This window comes from Phalacrocorax carbo, chromosome 7 (genome assembly GCF_963921805.1).
Source record: "Phalacrocorax carbo chromosome 7, bPhaCar2.1, whole genome shotgun sequence".
NCBI lineage: Eukaryota > Metazoa > Chordata > Aves > Suliformes > Phalacrocoracidae > Phalacrocorax > Phalacrocorax carbo.
In genome coordinates this window covers 20,211,715-20,230,952 of record NC_087519.1, presented here as the reverse complement: position 1 = coordinate 20,230,952, position 19,238 = coordinate 20,211,715, and the positions used below count along the sequence as shown (strand labels likewise).

Below are 19,238 nucleotides of genomic sequence, written 5' to 3'. Positions count from 1 at the left end.
TTGTTCTGTAATGGAACAGGAATGTTGACTGACTTTTTGGAAATACTGTTCTATCCCATAAGCTAATATTTCTAAATTTGCTTTAAGGATACATATGCACACTCAGGTATTCCTACTCTGTGTAAGGTTTTAAGTTAAAGTGAAATACTTCATTGTGATTTAAGCTAGAACTATTCAGGATCCGCAGTTTGTCAGACTGATCTGTATGCAGCTTTCTGTTTGATGTCTAAGCTGAACTGACATCTGGTCCTCTAGGGAAAACTAAATTATCAATAGCCAGATAACCATCTGTCCTTCGAAAGTGTAAAGTTATTCAGGGGATGGTATTGAGTGGGAGAGGGATTTAAGGTAAATACAAGTTCAGCTGCAGAGTCAGTAATGGGCAGGATATTATGATGTGCTCTCTAGGAGACAGAATTCTGAATTCATGTCAGAATTGTTGAATAAAATGGAAAATAACAGAAAGCAGAATTTGAGGATATGCTCCCACATAGAGTAAAGCACAAGGTTTGAGACAGGGTGCTTTTTAAAAAAAAAACATGCTATAAAGAACAAAAACCTGTGAACTTGGTGTTCACAATGCTTTTTCTGTATTATTATGCTGAGGCAGACAACAAATAAAACTTTTGCCAGGTAACTGCAGTACAGGTGACACAGTAAGGTAGCACTCAGAAATGTGTGCCTTTCCTCAGGCAAAAATCTGTAAGTGCATAAAGAGTCTTGGAAGGTGGTGTCCTGAGTACGCTATACCATGACCAAATCCCAGTGTGTTGTAGCAAGGCAAATGTTATTCAGCAGGACAAAATTGTGCCAACCTTGGTGTCACATTTTGTAGACAATGCCATAGCAACCCTTCATTAAAAACAGCTGTTTCACCGCCATGTAACAGAGCAGCATGCAGGAAAGCGACAGCCTTGTGGTTTGGGATGAAAATAGCTATTTGTTTTGTACTTTGCGGCGAGAAACAGGTGTTTATATAGATCTGTACTGTAGTGTGTTCCTACTTAAGTATTTAAAGCTACAGGCTGTAAGTCACTGTCTTTTCCTGTAGGTTAGTTATGTAAACTAGCATTTGTTCATACGGCGCTTCCTTTAACATCAACTTTAAGAAATACCTTGGTGTAGCATGTCAAAGTCAATAATGCAAAGGGTCAGACTGTGTTTTGCGTGTCTCTGCTGTGGCTTCATGCCCTTTCCTGTAAGATAAGGAGTTTAGAAAGCAAGGGGTTCCACTCCAAACCTTGTGACTCAATGGGAGGGTCCTCCTTACTCTTTGTATCTCTACCATTAGACATAAACCGTTGGCCAAGTCAGAGACTAAAACTGGATCCAGCCGCCCCTACTCCATCGTTCCATACAGAGTTTAGAAAGCAAGGGGGTCCACTCTGAACCTCGTGACTCAATGGGACGGTCTTCCTTACTCTTTGCAGCTCCGGCCTATGTGTGAATCATTCTAGCTCAATTCTAACTCGGTTTTCCTTTGTGTGTTTCTTCCATGCAGTAATTAATAAGGTGAACATTGCCATCAAATGTACTGAACTTTGTCAACCCATTGTTAAACTTTGTTTAAAAATCCATCGAATTTATTGAACTCTGTCAAGTTATTTTACTGCCATAAACCATGGTGCTGCTTCTCTCTTCTGAGTGAGGTGCAGTCCACTCATCCATGACAAGTGGGTATAAAAATTGAAGTTTTCAGCCTTAATCAGTCAGGCTTAGCATTTTGTGACAGCAATGCAGGGTTTTCCAGTTTCAAGGAACAACCGACAGCAAACAGGTTTTTCTCCTTAAGAGCAATGCATGCCTTTTCCCAGTGCAGCCTTTACAAAACATAGCAACCATTTGTTTGGACTTAAACCAGAACGCATGAAAGTAGCCATGATTCACTGAAGCAATGCTACGCAGGAGGAGAGTGGAAGTAAAGTAAAACACCCATATTGACTGAGTTTATACAATTCATTGCACTTAAAGGTGACCCAATTTCCTTGATGCTTTTTCAAGCATCAACTTTTTTCCTGGTTTATTGTCTGGAATCATGGTAGCACTTCTCTCTGCTCTCAGCACTACCGAAGGACATTTTTCCCTGACTCTCTCTAGACCAGTTTGTGTTATGTTCCGGCAGAAATCCACGTGGAGCGTTTGCAGTGATCCTCCGTAGAGGGTCACTGCTTCTAGTGTCTGGTCAGTGATCCGCACACAGTTTTCCAGCTTAAGTGTCTTTAGGTTTGGGCAGTTCTTGAGAAGAAGCAAGATGCAATCGTCTGTAACATGGCCGCATCCCGAGAGGGTCAGCGATAGCAGGTTTGGACATCTGAAAACATGATCATTACAGGTGAGATGAGGGGAAAAATAACTAATAGAGCTTAGAGAAGCTAGTATTGTTAAGACTAAATATGAAAGTGAGGGAAATATCTATCTCCCCTTCCATCAGGAGGGCTAATTAAAAATGAGTAGGTGGGGGGTTATGTAGATCTTAATGCTCAGCTTTACTAATTGCAAAACTTACCTTTTTTGCTTTTTCTATTGGTAGCAACATCTGTAGCTCAGTTGGCATAGTGGAGAAGGGGACACAGATGTCTATTTAAGCTGCAGCTACATTGTTTTTCTTAAGGAGCTGCAAAGTGCTGCACTTCTCCAACTGCAGTGAATGAAGACCCAGTAGAGAAGAGATTCAAGCCAGGATGAATCTGAGGGCAATTGAGTGAAGAGGCTGCTGTGTAGACATGCTGAGCATGGGCGAGCAAGACACTTCCACCCTTGATTTTATGGGGATTAATGGGTGTATTTCAGCTCCTGGATTTACTAAATAGGTGCCCCTACTACCTGTGTTCATGTTTGAACCCCACGCAACTCTTAAACCTCCCTACAAATCATTGAAACTGGCAAGAACTCTAATATTAAACAATGATTAAGCAAATTTTAAAAAGCTTTTGGTTTTGTTGCTTGGGTAGACCTGGGAAAGTACAGAAAAGGCCTGTTCTAAGTCAGTGTGTTGATGACTCAGCCTAACTGGCCTTGCGCAGAAAACTGGAGGAGACCAGCTATTACAAGCTGTTGTGCAGACCAGGCATGTTTGCAAGGACCCTTGTGCACCAACCTGCAAAGCTTTTCATAGAAAGTGATGGGCTTCTGGCTTATGCCTCTCCAAGGTGCACCAGTTCAGCTAGCTATTTAGCTAAATGCAGCTTCATGTTTCTCATGAGCACCAGCGTTCTTTAGGCTCTGTTGTTGCAGGGAAAAATAGTTACAGCAATGCCACTGTTGAGCTTGTGACACCTTTGGACAGAACTATTAACTTGCCTCCATCCCATAAGAACCGCAAGGTGTCCATAAGCACTTCCATGTAAAGATTCGTGCTTACAGCCTGTATCAGCATTTTAGGTGTACAACAGCAGTGGAGGCAAACAAGGGGCGCTGCCATGACTGCAGCATTTTCTTTGGTCCTTAAAAACTGGTACCCAGTAGAATCCTCTTTCTCTACACCCCACTCCATCCCCCTGCAGCTGCTGCTTGACTTCACCTTTTGAGCAGAGGTAATAAAGTGAGATCATGTCAGCTACATGATCCTTTTTTCTACTCTTTTCCTTTACATATACGACCAGTTAGCAAGCCAAATGTTTTAAAGCAGGCCTGGTCAAGAAGGGCGCCAACCTGCCATCTCTTATGCCTTCATTAACAGATTAAAAGTACTCCAAACTCGGGGAGAAAAGCTGTGTATCTGTTTAATTTGCATTTCATTTTGCACAGTATGCTAGGAATTTTGTTTGGATGGAAATGCTTTCAATGGCTTGCTGCAAAAAAAAAAAAGGCAGGAACTTGTCTTAGGAAGGCTAAAATGGATGAAGTGCAGGGGAGGTAGCAATAAAAACTGTCATTTTTTTTAAGAGGTCAGTTGAACTTGTGGAAACAAGTCCATGTAAGGCTGAATTTTTATGGACTTTGCGATTGCTTACTACCCAGGCTTTGCTTTGAATTTTGTCCAGCAACCAGTTTGATGTTACGGCTTCTGCAGAGGAGAAAGGCACATAAGCCATTTCTGCACAGCTGTGTCCTCTTTCGGAATCCTAATTTGTGATGGCAAAAAAAAATGGAAACAAGTGTGGCTTCATAGTAGACAGTCCAGTGCCAAAATGAGAGAATATTTCCTCCTGTGCCTTCCGTTGTAGGCACAGATGTGCCTCCTAATGATACTTTGCTAATTAATCAAAATTTTTATCAGTTGTTCTAATAGTTACTTCTGAAATTTTGTACTTGCAACTTAATGTCCTGTTCCAAACCTACATTTCAGGCCTTTTTTTGAGGTTGCATTGTTGCTGGTTCTCAGCAAGACACTGTGTCCTGTCAGCATCCTGTAATTTCCTGGGTTTTTTAAATTGTTACTTCCAAAGAGAACTTTCTGCCTTCCATGTTGTGGCACAAAGCTGAGGGCTGGCTGCAGCACAAAGGTGTACCATTTCAGGATAGACACTGACTTGCCCCTTTCAGCTCTAATCTAGGACACCGCAGCCATCCTTGGTGTTACTAAAACAGTAGGCTTGGCTCTACCCCCTTTGCTATTAACTTTTTTTTTTCTCTTAGAGCTGCTTTGCTTTGTAGCAGTGAAGCTGTTACAAGATATGGTAACAGACCTGCTTTTCCATAGTGGTATTTCTTTTCCTTTACTGTAGTTTATGAAAAAGCTTTGATAAATTTCTGTATGAAAACAATACTTATTTCTTAGAATGAAACAAAGGTGGTGTTTAGTAACACATTTAATGAACTTGGTTTCGTTATGACATATGGTCACTATTTGAAAGCACGTCTTTCCTCTAGCCCCTCCCCCCCACACCCCCTGACAATGCTTTGTACTGCCAGAAGGGTACATGTCAGTTAAGCAGCACCTCAGGAGGCAGCATTGCACTTTCCTCTCCTAATTATTAATTTAAATAATTTTAAAAAAAAAAAAGACATAGTCTTAAGGAAAGTCAATATGAAGCATACACTATTGCCACTATAAAACCAACTTACTTACTTAACATGGTATTACAACTGTAGAGTCAAAGCACTCACATACTTAATGCTCCATTTCAGGTAGGCTGGATGGAGTAAATAGCTCTCAATTGTCTCATTTCAAGGCATTTAACCTTTCCAGTCCCTGTAAAGTTTCACACACAAAGAACATACCTGTTGCAAACGCCTAGTAAAAAATCATTGACAGTGTTTTCATGCCTGTTACAGAAGTCTTTCTGGAAATTGTTTTTCATCCAGTCCTCAATGTTACACACCTTCACTCTCTCTGAATACCAGCAGATGGATAAGTATTTTAAAGCAGGTCCCAGGAGAAAATTATCCTTCTTTAGTTCCGCTGGAGAATGAAAGTTCAACAAAGACCACAGTAAAGGATCCTGAAACACTTCTAGCAGCTTGTGACATGTTCTTGCTAGATTTTTCCTGCTATTTTTGTCCAGAAAAGAAAACAGATGTAAAAGACATTCCTGATTCAGCTGGGTTATATGCATTGTATGTCAGAGTGTGTCAGAAAGAAGACAGCCTCCTGGCCTTGTGGGGTAACAGCAGTCCTGGAGAGGGCTCAGAAGCACCAGAAGGCTGTTACACATATATGGTTGTGGAATGGTGTTTATTTTTGGCGACCAACTGGGGCAGAAGCTAAGAACAGGGAAAGGAAAAGAAACAGCTGTACATGAAACTTTTGTTGTTTCTACAAGGGAATGGAATGGGACTGTAGAATAGCAGCACTTGACTGTCACAAAACACTGCCTTAAAAGGGATTTCTTTCCTTTTAGTCACTTGTGAAGTTTAGCAAAGTTCTTGTGACATGTTATTGGGGGGGGAGAGGGGGCACAGAGCAGGGCATAGTTACTGCTGCACAGAATAGCTTTGCCAGCCTCTCAAGTTCAGAGGATTTGGCTTGCTGAGCAGAAGTTTGCTTTTGCAGTATATCACAATTTTAGCCTTGATTTGGTCTTTGGGGTTTTTTTTTTTTTTCCTAAGGTTGCACTCTTGCTTCATGTTGAAGGACTGGATAATGAACATTCACAACCAGCTTGTAAAATGAGTTTGGAAATTCCCTGGGCGCTTTGTGTTTGCCCATTTTGAAGTCTGCAGCTTCAATTTACAAGCCTCAGGCTTACGGGCAGTTTCCTGCACACTGTTATTTGAATAAACACTGCTAGCTGTTTCCCCACATATTGCATGAGGAAAGTAATGATAAGCAGGAAGAGCAAGTCTACAGTTGGCGGCCTGTAGGCTTGTGCTTTTACTAGATGTTTTCTATTAGCTGATGTTTTACAAGTTTTCTTGTGGTGTTTAAATTTTTGCAGGTTTAGTTGTTACTGTAGATTTGGCACTTTTGGTAGGAAAATGAGATACAGAAGTGGTTTTAGGAATAAAAGTGTGTGTTTTCCAGTAATAAGAGAAACTTTAGCAAAACTTCTCTCCTAAAAGAAAAAATAAAGCTACAGCAAATGACAGGTTGGAAGTAAAAGCCACAATGAACAGCCCTGTAACTGATGCCATGAAAAGACTCTCAGGTTTGTGAAATACAAATGCTTGACAGTAGTGTAATTCGTGCCTATCTTCTGGCTGGTGTTAATACAGGAAAATAATACATTTAACTAATGAGTAGATATTAACAGGAAAAAAGCCCTGCAGGAATTTCTGAAGTAGCTTGCACATTTTTAGTAGCTGGGAGATTTTATGTACCTATGCATTTTATTTGGGTTTGTTTCAATACGTGATAAGGTTGAAAAGAACCAAAGTTCATCTTTTCCTTCTTACCCTGAGAATGTAGTTTGAAATGCAACTCTGAAAAATAAGATTTGAAACTCATTTGCAGTCTGCAACAATTATTTTAGCTTCTTATCTGTGCTTGAGTAACGTGCATGTCTACACAGAGTGACTCAAAAAAATGGCAAATGCAGATCTGTTTAATTCTTTAGCGTTAGCAATTTTCTATCAATCATATACAGTAAACTGTGCTTAACAGTTGCCAGGCTTTTGGGTTTCATATCCTTGTCATTTAATATTCTCCTTGAAATGAGGAGATCTCTGCTCCCTACCCCTGCTCAGAAACAGGCTATGGACTATGGCATGAGTGCTTTCTGAAGCCACGAAAGGGATGAAAAGAATAGATGAATTCACATACCAGGTAAGGCAATCACTGGAAAACAGCTTAAATGGTGTGCCAGCAGTGGTTGTTCTTCATTCTCAGACTAACATTTGCAACACCCGCTCTGTCCCTTCCTCTTTTTCAGATTTTACCTTCATTTTTGAGCAGGTTTAAATAGTCAAGACTGCTCAGACTTGTAATAAACACAGGAGTATTATTTACAAAAAAAACCAAACAACAAGCAAACTTGAATGACAAGGTTGGTTACCGTTGTGAGGAGAGACACTAACCACACACAGGACACACACCACAATCTGACCCAAAAATTAACAGCTGTTGGGTGACAAAGCCCTTTAAAACTGAACAGCAGGGCCTCTTTGGGTTTAGATGCTGTTTTGGTAGAGGTGTTAAATAGTGGGAACACTTCAATTTCCTTTATTTTCTCCAGAACAAGCTAAAATACTCTGCCATCCGTGTTCATAATATTTACACTAGTGATATTCTGCAAGCCTGTGGAAGGACAAGAGGAATTTCATTTTCTAAGGAAAGGAGACACTTTAATGGCACATTTTCCATAAACACACTGTGTGAATGAGATATAATTCACATTCAACCTGGAAATGCTCCAGAAACACATAAGATGAGCACAGTCAGTAATCCTCACTGATAATTACACACTAGATTTTAATGGTAAAACAATTACAACTATGGCACTACAGTACTTGAGGTTATCCTAAAGCACACTGGAATCAGTTTTCAAGGTGCTGATGACCTCATCAGTAAGACACAGACATATCAGTAATGGAACGCTGTGGAAACCTTTGACCAGCACGTTATGCTTGCCATTGATTTAGCAAAATCCTTAGAAAAGTCCACTGTCCCTGCCTGCCTGGAAGTTTTCAGCTCTCAGGCAGACACCTGTCACCACCTGGCAAGCACCTTCTGAGAAGGAGCTCTCTTTGTCAGCGCCTTAGGGTTTTGCATAATGAGCACTTAACAGCTCCCTATACAACACACTAAAGCAGAAGTAGTCGGAGAGCTGGACGTCTTGCAGTTTTTTTTCTACATAGATCTCATCTCTAGTTGTATACCTGGCTAAACAATTACTAGCAAAAGGACAACCTTTGATCAGACAAATTTTGGTAAAAAATATGCAAGTCTCTTGAACTGTAGAGAGCAGTTGTTGCTTGCAGTGCAGTCACAAGCAAGAAAAAAAATTCTTGCCAGTTCATGTGTACTATGATCAGCAGTCAGTAGAAACAAAACATTTGGCTTAAATGAAATCAGATATTCCACACACACCCCCACCCCCCCAAGCTAGTAGATAAATATAGGCTATACAAGTAAGGTTAAAAATGTAATGCTAGACCAGGTGCAGTATATGTTACTGGTTCAGTGCTCAGTTTCTTTTTTCTTTTTTTTTTTTTTTTTTTTGACACCACACTGACTAGAATACAGTGGATAAGCAAAGTTCTCCACCAGGAAGAGAAATACTTGTGTTGCCACAACAAACTGGCAGTTTTGGGTTTGCAGTTGGAGAAAGTTAAATTAGGAAAGGCTTTATAATGTACTTGTTCCAGCAATGCATATGGCTGAGTCCTTACCACCACCTGCTGCAAGAACAAGACTGACATGATTGCATTGTGATCCCATGGCCATGTCTCAAAGGGACCATGCTGGATACCATTGCCCAAGACCTTAATGTTACAGAGCGAACGCTACTGAAAGGAAATTGAGAAGTAGAAGCTGCTTGAAGTAAGCAAATGTTGCTGAAGATTACAAATTTAAGTTTCCAAAAAATACAAAAAGGCACATTTACATCACTGGTTTGCAAGAACACTGCGTGCACCTAAGTTAAACTGCTTCTGGCCCATAGCTAGTTGCATATTTCAAGCTTTGTAGTCTCAAAAAACTAAAATTCTAAAGCAATCCAATTCAAGTAGCATGCAGATGAAACGCAGCTAACCCGACCAACTGAGCAGGGTAAGATACTTGACCTGCCCTGCACACCAATGAAGTCTGTCAAATACCTTTTTCAGCCTGTGGAAATGATAAAAGTTACCTATTTGGATTGGAAAAAAAGGCTCTCGCTGCGAGAAACAGAAATGGTAGGTGACAAACTATCTGCAAATCAAAGCAATGAATAGTTCTGTTTATTGTTCAACTTAAGTGAAAGAAGACATCCTTATATATGTTGCTTAATGTATCAAATAACAGTATCTTAACTAGTGTACAGTTTACATATTCATACACCATTAGCAATGCTGAATGCTTTCTGCAGTTTTATATTAAGCCAATTTCTGTCTTTCCTGGTTTAAGATGCTGTGAGAAAAGCTATGAAGAGTGACATTTTAAAAAACATCTGATTGTGATTTCTGTTTATACTTGTCAGCATACAGCTAACAGGTAACCCAGAGCAAAGAAACTGATGCGTACTCCATATGCGTCAGATTGAGCTATGGTACAATCTGTAGGGAAAATTTTTACTGTGTGGTACAATGTCTTTCAGAAGCATTAACTGAAACGAGTAATCACATCTTACTTGAGTTCTTGTGTGTTTTCAGACTCCTGTATTTTACTGTTATCACAACTTAAAAGGCCATGTTTGATTGTGTGACTCCACATGAAGCAAATTCTACTCTTACTGCCATGCTTTTGAGTCTTTAGGTGTGTGCAGTTCCTTGCTAGGCACATGGGGCTAGGTAGAAAGGATTGGCTGGGGGGAAGAGAACTGCAATGTAGCATTTGTCAAATTTGAGATTTTTTGGGGGACTCCTGGCTTCTGCAGTAGTGGTTTTCCTGTCCACCTTTTTTAAATCTTACTAGCTGAATTCCACTCTCCAGAACAGCAGTACAGCTAGAATTCAACTTTTTTTTAACAGATTACATAGCCAAGTTTTAGAAATTGTGCCATACCTCCAGTGTTAGTCTAGAGACCATAAATAAAGCTCCCCCACTGGCCAATGCGTAAATCTTACAACTACCTGAGTCTACTTCAGTCAACAAGCAGCCTTGGCTCATCAACTCCCATTGGGCAGGCTATGCTGTGAGACTGAGCATCCTCCCTTTAGTTCGCATCTGAACTGGTAAAAAAATTATCATGCGGAGCAACTGGAACACCAGTTCAGTTTTAAGTGAACTGCAGGCATTTAGTGGACAAAAGCTATATTCAGACCTACGACTCTTCTCACAAACCCCAAGCCTCAGGGCTGTACTCCCAATTCCCACCAGGAAGGAGGGCTGGGGTCCCACTGCCAGGAAATCTACAAGTTTTAAAGCAAGTAAGTGTTCATGATCAAATTTCAGGATGACTGTCTAAAACAAGAGATGTCTAAGGCAATTTGGGTTTGGTTAGAAAAACAAAATCTCAACACAATTTAGACAGGTATATATTGTAAGATATTTTTGGAAAAAAAAAATTTGAAGGGGGAGGGCAGAGCATTGAGGAATACTTTAATTCAACTGCAGTATAGATACAATTGAACCAACCGTTTATTTACAATGATTCCTGAAAGTCAGCAGCCTGAACACACACTAATATAGCAGCAATTACCTGGTCTATTTAATGATGTCACATCTCCTGTCTTCTGCAGACAAGGAATGATTGTTCAGAGGTCACTGTTTAGGTTCTTGCACGAGGGAAAACAGCACGTGCGAACAATTCCTTGATTTAAAGAGATTAAATCATATCTACATAAGAGCTGTAAGAACAGCATGAAGTTGTATTGCTCTTCATAATCAGAAGCACATTTATCTTGCTTGTAAGGGTGACAGAAAGCTTCTCTGATGTAAATGTGCCTTTAGAAAGTGAGAACTGGAAACATTAATATAAAAAAGTCATATAAGTATTTCATGAAACTATATATATAAAAATTGAGTTATCACAACTAAAGCAGCAAATCAAAATCTGCTGAGGTTTTCTGGTATAACTAAAAAAAGTTAGTTTGTGTCCAAGTTCAATAAGTCAAATGCTACCATCGACACAACAAAACTAAAACCCACAAGAGGAAATTGGAAAGTGCACAATGAAATTAATAGTCTTGGATCAAGTATTTATGGAAAAATGGAAATGTTCTGTCTAGTGAACTTGATAAGTGAGAATTAAAAGGAGGTATTAAAGTTTATCTGATCCAGATTTGGCTTGCCGTTCCACATAGAAGAGGATATAGGCCTTGGCCTTTACCACAGTCTCCTCGTCGGTCAAAGTTACAGTACTGTCGTTGAAATGGAACCAACGGCCTTCGTGAGCTGCATAGGCGGTGTAATGTCCAGAGCCGACGCTGTCAGCAGGGGGAGGCGAGGGAAAGAAAGGACAATCAGAAGACAACAGAGCACCTTGTTCTCTGATGCATTTTCTGTTAGTGCTAAGAGACTGCCAGGAACCAGAGGGAGAAAGGAATTGAGCCTTCCACGACAGTTTGTAACATGCTTCCCTTCTTAATCTGTGGGGCTCAAACGTTTATGTTAAGTAAAATATTCGCTTACTGGGGATGAGTCAAAAGACTTTTCTCTGTGAACTTACTAGCATTCCATAGCTTTTGTGCAAGCAAGGCTTCTTGCAACACTGAACTTCCATGTTTGCCTACGTAAATATCATGCCTATTACCTCTTATTATTCAAGCAGTAGCCATAAAAATTTATCTATGCTTTTTCAGAGATCTTCCCCCTTTAGGTCTAGAGAGAGACTCACATAGTCTAAATACAATCAAAAGCACTCACAGAAAAACTAATCCCAGAATATTTTTCAAGAAGAAAATTTTTCAAGTTCATCTTAAACAGATCCACATCTTGGAGCCATATTTCTTTAATCTAACATACCAGAACTACACGCCCATCCATGTTCCTTACCCTGTCACTCCAAGATAAGGCCTGCTTTTGCTTGCTTACGTGTTATAACACACACTACATGTTTCCAACCATCTAATTCCATTCTAATCATGACAGGCTTTCCTTTGCTGTCCATACATTTTTCCTATGACTTTGAAGCACCAGTCAGATGGACTGTTGTGCTGCAAGGGCTACCTTTAGTAGTCAAATCTTTCTAAGAGTCCAGACTACTCCTCAAGAGAAAGCAAAAGGAGGGGCTTTCCAGACAGAACTCTTTTGGTTTGTGTCTTTGAATTAAATTCAGGTATCAGCAAGGTTTTGATTAAGAAAACTCCTTTCACTGTTCACACCCAGAGTGTGATTCCCTAAACAACAATACCAGGTTCCTCTCAGGATAAACAGTTGTCTCGTCCCTACTACTGTTACTCTCAACAGACTGTCCAGGGCTGGGGAAAGGAAAAAACAAAACAAAACCACACCCAGCAACTTTACTTCACAATACCAACAGGAGCTAGCCTTGTGACATGCCTGTTAGCATTCACTTTGAAGTTCACTCCTGTAGGAAAGAAATTAAATACAGGGTAATTACTTTCACTATGCCCATCTTAACACTACACTTGTTCCAAACAGGCACACGTGCTCTTTTGGCATAAATGCACATGTGCCTTTCAAAGTGAATAAAAGGAAAAAAAAACAACAACACTTTGGCTTTGTACTAAAAATTTCAAAACAAGGCATTAACTTTGGGAAGGCCCCTTGATTCACTCTTGGCTTAGGGCTTTCCATCCCTAGGAAACTGTACAGTTTTCATTCCGTCTCACACTCCTAGGCATTACCCCCAAAGACTGCCAGTCGGCATTCACAGGAATAACTGTACGGATCTATCTGAAGTTAATTCAGCTTTCCTCCACATAAGCTTATAAGTTACTGCTTATTTCCACCAGTAAAAACACAGACATTCACTAGGGACTGAAAAACCTTAATTAACCCTGCATGTCCTTCAGTGGGGAGAAGGTGCCTGCTAAGAAGCAGGCTCGGTCTGGGTACTCACCCTGAACCATGATGCACAACAACAGCTGCAAGGTCATACAGGCAGCTTTCTGGGCCACTGTTTTCAGGCTGTGGGTAAAAAGATAGAAAACGCTTCAGATCCCAATAGCACCTACTACAATTTGTAACACAGACATATGTCATGGAACACATTTCTACAGAAAGTAGCAGTCAGTGTTCATACCTCTAACAAGTAGCATTTCATGTCTAGGCCTCGTAAGGGAAACTCAACATATGTATCAACCTTGTTTCTCAGATACGCTGTCCAGTGAAATCGTTTCAAGTGTAAGCATAGCACCTACAGGTTTTGAGAAAAAAAAAAAAAAAAAAGATGTATTAGAGGAAAAGCTTGAACTTCATGCTAAACACCTGCAATAGCCTATGGGAGGGTTAAGTGTTAGTCTACTAATGATGACATCGTTACTTCCTTTGATATAGTGTCACCCTGTTACTTTTCATGCTTACACGAACCTTTGGTAGTTTCTGAATCCAGAATTTTTTGGTGGACTTCTGTTTCTTTTTGCATTTGTGACACATATACAGCTCTGTCTCATCAAGTTCTTCCAGGTCTGTAAAACTGCGAAGACAATCTAAAAAAGCAAAAGATAAAAAAACCCAAAACACCCACACAAAGAAACCTAATTCAAGATGACATTGAGTGATTTTTATAACACGAAGTACAGCTATATAGAGAATGTGTGCACATCTGCTGCAGACGTTCTAGTGACTAAATACATTTGTGCAAAACACTGTGTAATAATGTTTTAATACAGTAAAACTTGTAACATGCAGCATTCCCTGTTCCTGAAAACACAGCTATAAGCAGTTCAAGAGAAAAAAAGCATTCACAAAATTTCCATTTTTCAAACAAGATTCTGTCCAACATTCAACACAACTGTTTTCAACAGAAACTAAATGGCTTTCTAACATAGCATATTCAACTTTTAAAGGTGATTTGGTTTTAGGCGCAAAGAAAACAGGAAATAATGGGGTTTTGATTAGTATTTCATAATCTGCAGCAAGTATATGCATAAATCTCTAAGAATTAAAATCCTTTAAAACAAGGTCAACAACAGTACTACTACCCAACTGTGCAGGATAGATTTATGTTGTTTAAAAAGCAGAACCCCCAAGAGCCATCCTTACTCTGCACAAGGGGGTATCCTAGGCACAGAGCCTTAGCAAATGCCAGTAGGTACCACTACAGATCAGTGATGGTTGGAAAGACTGTAATACATTAGAAATACTCTGACCATGAAGTAAAACCTCTGCTGGAATCCTCGTTCATATTTAGCTGACGACCTGAAGCACTTCTCAGCCCCAGTTTATCATAGAGGCGTGTGAATACACAGTGACTGGGGTAAAACCTGCGTAGAAAAATATTTTGGTGCTGCCTTCTACCACAGAATCCCATAGAATTAGGTGGCACGTGGTACCAAGTCACACCCTAGGTGAAAGCTTGGCTCCTCTGAAATAGCTACCCTGGAAAGTATATACTCCTAGTTCCAGCAATTATTTCATTATCCAAGCACTCTTACCTCGTAGTGTGCACATTGGTCCATTTTCTTGATTTTTAGTACGTTTATTTCTGAACTGACTTGGAATATCTAGTGAAAGGTCTAGAAAAAGAAAGATTTTTTTTAAAAGTTAGGGCTGAATAAAACAATGCCTAATTATTTCACGCTAAAATGCTGGTTCAGTCATGTAACATCAATATATCAAGTTTCAGATTTATTTTTCTGCCTTAAGTCACCCAGTGTTCTGAAAGCAAGAGGCACCTTACCGAGGAATGGGTCAAACTTTCTAGATTCAGTCCCACATATTAGGCAGTTGACTTCATTTTGAAGAATGCCTCCAAAAATTGCTGTGACAACAGTAGATGCTCCATTTCTAGACAAACCACATCAGAAAAGTAAAGTCAGCCAGAATGTCTGAGCTTAACTTTCAATACCTGTTACATGTTTACTGCTACTAGGCAGAGTAGTTTTGTCCATGTGTAACAGTGGCTGAGGTCAGCCACTGGGCATTCCATTCACCCCAGAACTGTACAGTGCAAGTGTTCAGCTGCTATAATTCTTTTGCTTTATTTTGTACCTGAAGAAAGCGTGAACTGCATATGCTCTAAGCAGATGCTCAAAATTTTGGCACTGAAAGTATTCCACTCAACTGCATTTCTGTAGTGGAAAGCTGATGCTCACAGGGGTACAGTACTTTAACCCTGCAATTAAGGCTCCTCATGAAACAAAAAAATTCTTCCCTCTTAGGTAGGGTAAGCATTTTTTTTTATTCTATACCCTTTGTTACAAGTAATTTTAATTTCATGTGTATTTCTGCACTTCACTTCCAAAGACACCTTAAGTTGCATTAAGATATAATAAACAATATGCATTGCCATCATCATTCCCCATGCTTTCGTTACTCTCAATCTTTTCAGCAGGTTAAGTAATGGACTTACTTCTCATAGTCCAATTGAAAACCAAAAACCACCAACACTTTTAAGTTATAATACAACTTCTAAACTTGCTCATTTGTGCTTGCAGATCTGACACAAGTCTGCAGAAACCTGCGTTCCTTATCTGCACTCCACCTACATCTTTACAGTTAACTTGAATGCTTCTTGTTGAGCGGAAGGAAACGGCTACCCAATAAACCAGTGCTCAAGAAGAGAGCATTCACAGTGTATCTATTACTTTGCTGTAGGCAGTTAAGTGTACATCACCTTAATCTGCCCTTGACAGAAGGCTTACTCTACCTCACCATGCACTCGAACAGCCATTCTAAAACCCAATTTACTGTAGATATGTGAACAAAGTTTAAATGCTCCTTGGGCTTCAACAACCAAAACATTGACAAAACAAAAATTGTTTAGTTTTGAAATACATTTTAATTCTAAGAACATTTTAGTATTCTTTTGTGAGATTTTTTTAAGCATCAGCAAATCAACATAAATGTGGTAAGGAGCACATAAACTCTAGGCTTTTCCTAATGAAGCATCTATAAAATCCTGCACCTTTCAAGACCTGCTTACTATGTCCTAATTGGTACAGGATGGGAAAACTCACTCGACTCACACAGAGAATCCAAGGACTTACAGACCAAATGTGCAGGCTGAACTGCCTTAACATTCCTTCGTGAAGCAAATGAAAATGTTTTCTCTCCGTGACAGTTTCAATCTGAGAGAAAACACACCTGGCACAGAATTCAGGAACAAAAGTATTTTGAGAAGTAAAGAAAGAAGAGTGAAACGCATGGATTTCCTCTGTTTCAAGACACACAGCAACATGGAAATTAAAATTACCAGCGAAAAAAAAAGCAACAGCTTTAACTGTGTCAAGTGATATGCAGATATAGCAAGATCACTGGCAGGTAACTTGATTTCAAACTGTAACTGCATTGCTTACTCATTAATCCAGAAGACCTGCTGACAATTGAAACCTACAAATACCCAGCTACCTTTTTTGCTCCTGTATGATTCAGGTCATCTGTCACCCTAAGACAATGCAATTGTCTGAACAAAGAATTCTATGTGGGTACAGGATAGAAAATAGAAGTTTGATCTTTTTATTTCTCAAATATTTATGAATTAAAATGTGTTTACAATTTTGCCTAGATGCTCACTCACCTATGAAAGATGTCCATCCTTTTGAAAGGAAGTATGTCCTATAGGATGCTAATCCTTTATAACCTGCAGCTTTGTAACTCCTAACATTACAGAGGCACAAAAGAGAACTTAAACAAGGAACCACGAATTTGAAATTTCAGATCCACCACACACAAAACAATACAAAGGCACCAAGGTTTTGAAAAAAATTAAAACAAAAAAACCCCACTTCTTACATGCAACATTTGTTGCTTGCAGACAGACTAGAATTTTCTTGCAAAATTACTGAACGTGAAACACCATTGAAGCCACCCTGGAGTTCCAGGTGTAGATGGTCCAAAAGGTAACGCATGAACTCGTGGGCATCCTGTTGCTGGTATCCCCTTAAGAGAAAAGGAAACAACAGCAACAAAATCACCAACTATACAGGTTGCTTTAGTGCCGACACACAGAGAGCACCAGGGTCACATGAAAGAACCTCTGCTTGTTTAATAATACTAAACAGACTTTACTGAGACATACATATTTGGTACCAAAAAAATTTGCCAAGTAGCCTTTGGAAACATACAGCTATGTCGAGACAAACTAAGCGACTTTGGTCCTTCACAGCTTGCACTGTCCCCTCTCTGTGTCTCTCTTATTGGGGATGGAGAACTATTTAGGAATGCACATTTGGATAGGAAGAGACCTTTCAGAAAACAAAAGGGAGCAGCAGAGACGTAACATTTGCTCATGTACTAGGGTAATGTTAATTGGCCTCACCAAACTCAAGTCTGTGCTAGTAACATCCTAGGACTCACATACATGTTAAAAATACACAGTGGTAGCAGTGACTGCCCCTCATTCACACAAAACATTTCTTTTTTGTTGTTGTTGTTGACTATATTTGGTTAGTACTTCTGCAGAATTGTTAGGAATCAGATTCAGGCGGCACACTATTCATCCCTACTTTGAAACTACTATAAGTTATGGTCAATATATTGACATCTGAAACCTGGTAAGATTCAAAAGAAAGACACTGCAAAATGTATTGTTCACATGGGATTCAGAGTCAGTATTTCCAAGTGGTTTTCATTCAGCTGCTGATCCCACTCACTTTGGCAGTTCCAGGCATTTGCTTGCCTGTTTGTTCCCCTCCCCACCAAAGCCAGGAATTTGATCTTTGGGTTTGTTTTCCACACGCATCTTTCAGCAACAATATGAAGTGTGAAATAATTAGGATAAAAAGAGAGATTTCTTTCCTCTTCTGGGATGAGAGCTATAGCCATGCTCAGAATGGCACGCCTCCCCTTCGTAACCCACACACCATTTGTTGGGAGAGGGAGGTAATGGTGGGGTATCTAGAGCACCTCTTGAGCATTTGGATTGGGCAGGATAGGGCTCCAGTCACAGATGTGTCACACCATCAGCAGCAATACTGCTCTAAGAGTCATCGTTATTATTTCACCACTAACAAACCTGATCAAAGGGCACAGTGAAGCCAACAGGGTAAAACATGCCTTTAAAGTTATTTAAACTAAATCATGCATCAAACTGAACGAACAACTGCTATTCACTTGCCATAAGATGTATACTGAGAAGTCGGAAAGCATATATAGTGAAACAGTGAAAGCTTTATACAACACTGACATAATTACCTGCAAGTCTTTGTAGGCCTAGTTACAAAAATCCCTACATAGCAGAGTTGGCTTTCACTCTTCCTCTTGTCCGTTCTTTTAAGCTGCTCTATCATGCCTCCCCTGCCCCTTTTCCTCCTCACTATTCCACCTAAGTATTGGCAGTAACTGTCACAGAGGAACAGCTGTCAAAGAATAACAGAGGTGTTTTTTACACTACTGCTCAGGGGAGGGAAAACATTTGTAAGGCTTACAGCACAGTACCAAGAGCTGGAGAGAAATGAGAACAGACTCGTGCAAAGGAAGTATGCAAGGTGAGGCTGATCTGCTTAGTGAAGAACATAGGTTCATCCTACAAAAGTATTGCTAGGAAGTAACAAAATAAAAAGGAAATAAAACCTTTTCAACTTGTAGAATTACAGTACTGGTTTCTTCCAAACTAGCAGCTTGAAAAGCAATCACCGAGTTTGTGTGTAGATCTTACAGCACTACCTACCTTTTACAACAGAAAAACTGGCACACAGAAACACTGCTGTGCTTCAAGAGGCCAGAGTCCTGTACAGCCGAAACTAGGATGACTTCTCCCAAAGTTGCAAAATATTATACATTAGTATGAAACATGGAAATATTATACATTAACATGGTAGGAAAACCTTCAAATGAAAAGGAAAAGCTTCAAAGCTTCATGTTAACTGTACACACTGTAGGATAATTTTGAAGTTGCTGAGATAACACAGGATTTGCTTAGTTTACTGAATATAGGTATCTTCAATTTAATAAACATCTAGGCAATCATAATAAACAGCAGAAGATGAAATTTATGGAAAGTCTTTGCTTCAGACACGTTTTCAACATTAAATTCCTAATAAAAGAGCTCTAGAGTATATGGTACCCTTGCTCTGCAATAAATTTGATGAAATGACCTTTGGAATCATTCCACATTGTTGGTTGTGTTCCTGGTGCATGTGTTTATATTTGCATATAAATATGTTAATTATCAATGGAAGATTCTTTGGATTTGTTAAAAAGCCTAAGC

The 19,238-nt window shown here is 39.6% G+C and overlaps 2 protein-coding genes across 10 annotated transcripts in view; both read right to left on the bottom strand.

Moving 5' to 3' along the window:
* Nucleotides 1-1,937: 1,937 nt before the first annotated feature.
* Nucleotides 1,938-9,081, bottom strand: FBXL22 (F-box and leucine rich repeat protein 22). Of its 2 annotated transcripts, none has more exons than XM_064456698.1 (2): nucleotides 5,164-9,081; nucleotides 1,938-2,311 (listed from the first exon to the last, which is right to left on the bottom strand). In XM_064456698.1, the coding sequence occupies exons 1-2, from the start codon at nucleotides 5,496-5,498 to the stop codon at nucleotides 1,966-1,968; spliced, it is 681 nt and encodes a 226-aa protein (XP_064312768.1). In that variant the 5' UTR covers nucleotides 5,499-9,081; the 3' UTR covers nucleotides 1,938-1,965. The 2 variants fall into 2 exon arrangements, 1 of the variants encoding a protein (XP_064312768.1); XR_010373777.1 differs by lacking the exon at nucleotides 5,164-9,081 and adding an exon at nucleotides 2,507-5,147 and having other exon boundaries at nucleotides 2,176-2,311.
* Nucleotides 9,082-10,544: 1,463 nt separating this feature from the next.
* The window catches only part of USP3 (ubiquitin specific peptidase 3), a 75,111-nt gene continuing 66,417 nt past the window's right edge, over nucleotides 10,545-19,238 (bottom strand). For 7 of the 8 annotated variants that reach the window (XM_064456694.1, XM_064456689.1, XM_064456696.1 and 4 more), the window contains exons 9-15: nucleotides 16,823-16,969; nucleotides 14,769-14,875; nucleotides 14,524-14,604; nucleotides 13,457-13,575; nucleotides 13,170-13,283; nucleotides 12,987-13,054; nucleotides 10,545-11,388 (exon numbers count right to left, since the gene is read on the bottom strand). In XM_064456694.1, the coding sequence (XP_064312764.1) occupies nucleotides 11,223-11,388; nucleotides 12,987-13,054; nucleotides 13,170-13,283; nucleotides 13,457-13,575; nucleotides 14,524-14,604; nucleotides 14,769-14,875; nucleotides 16,823-16,969 (802 nt within the window). In that variant the 3' untranslated portion in view covers nucleotides 10,545-11,222. The remainder of the gene's footprint in view (nucleotides 11,389-12,986; nucleotides 13,055-13,169; nucleotides 13,284-13,456; nucleotides 13,576-14,523; nucleotides 14,605-14,768; nucleotides 14,876-16,822; nucleotides 16,970-19,238) is intronic. The other variant, XM_064456692.1, reaches the window with a different exon arrangement.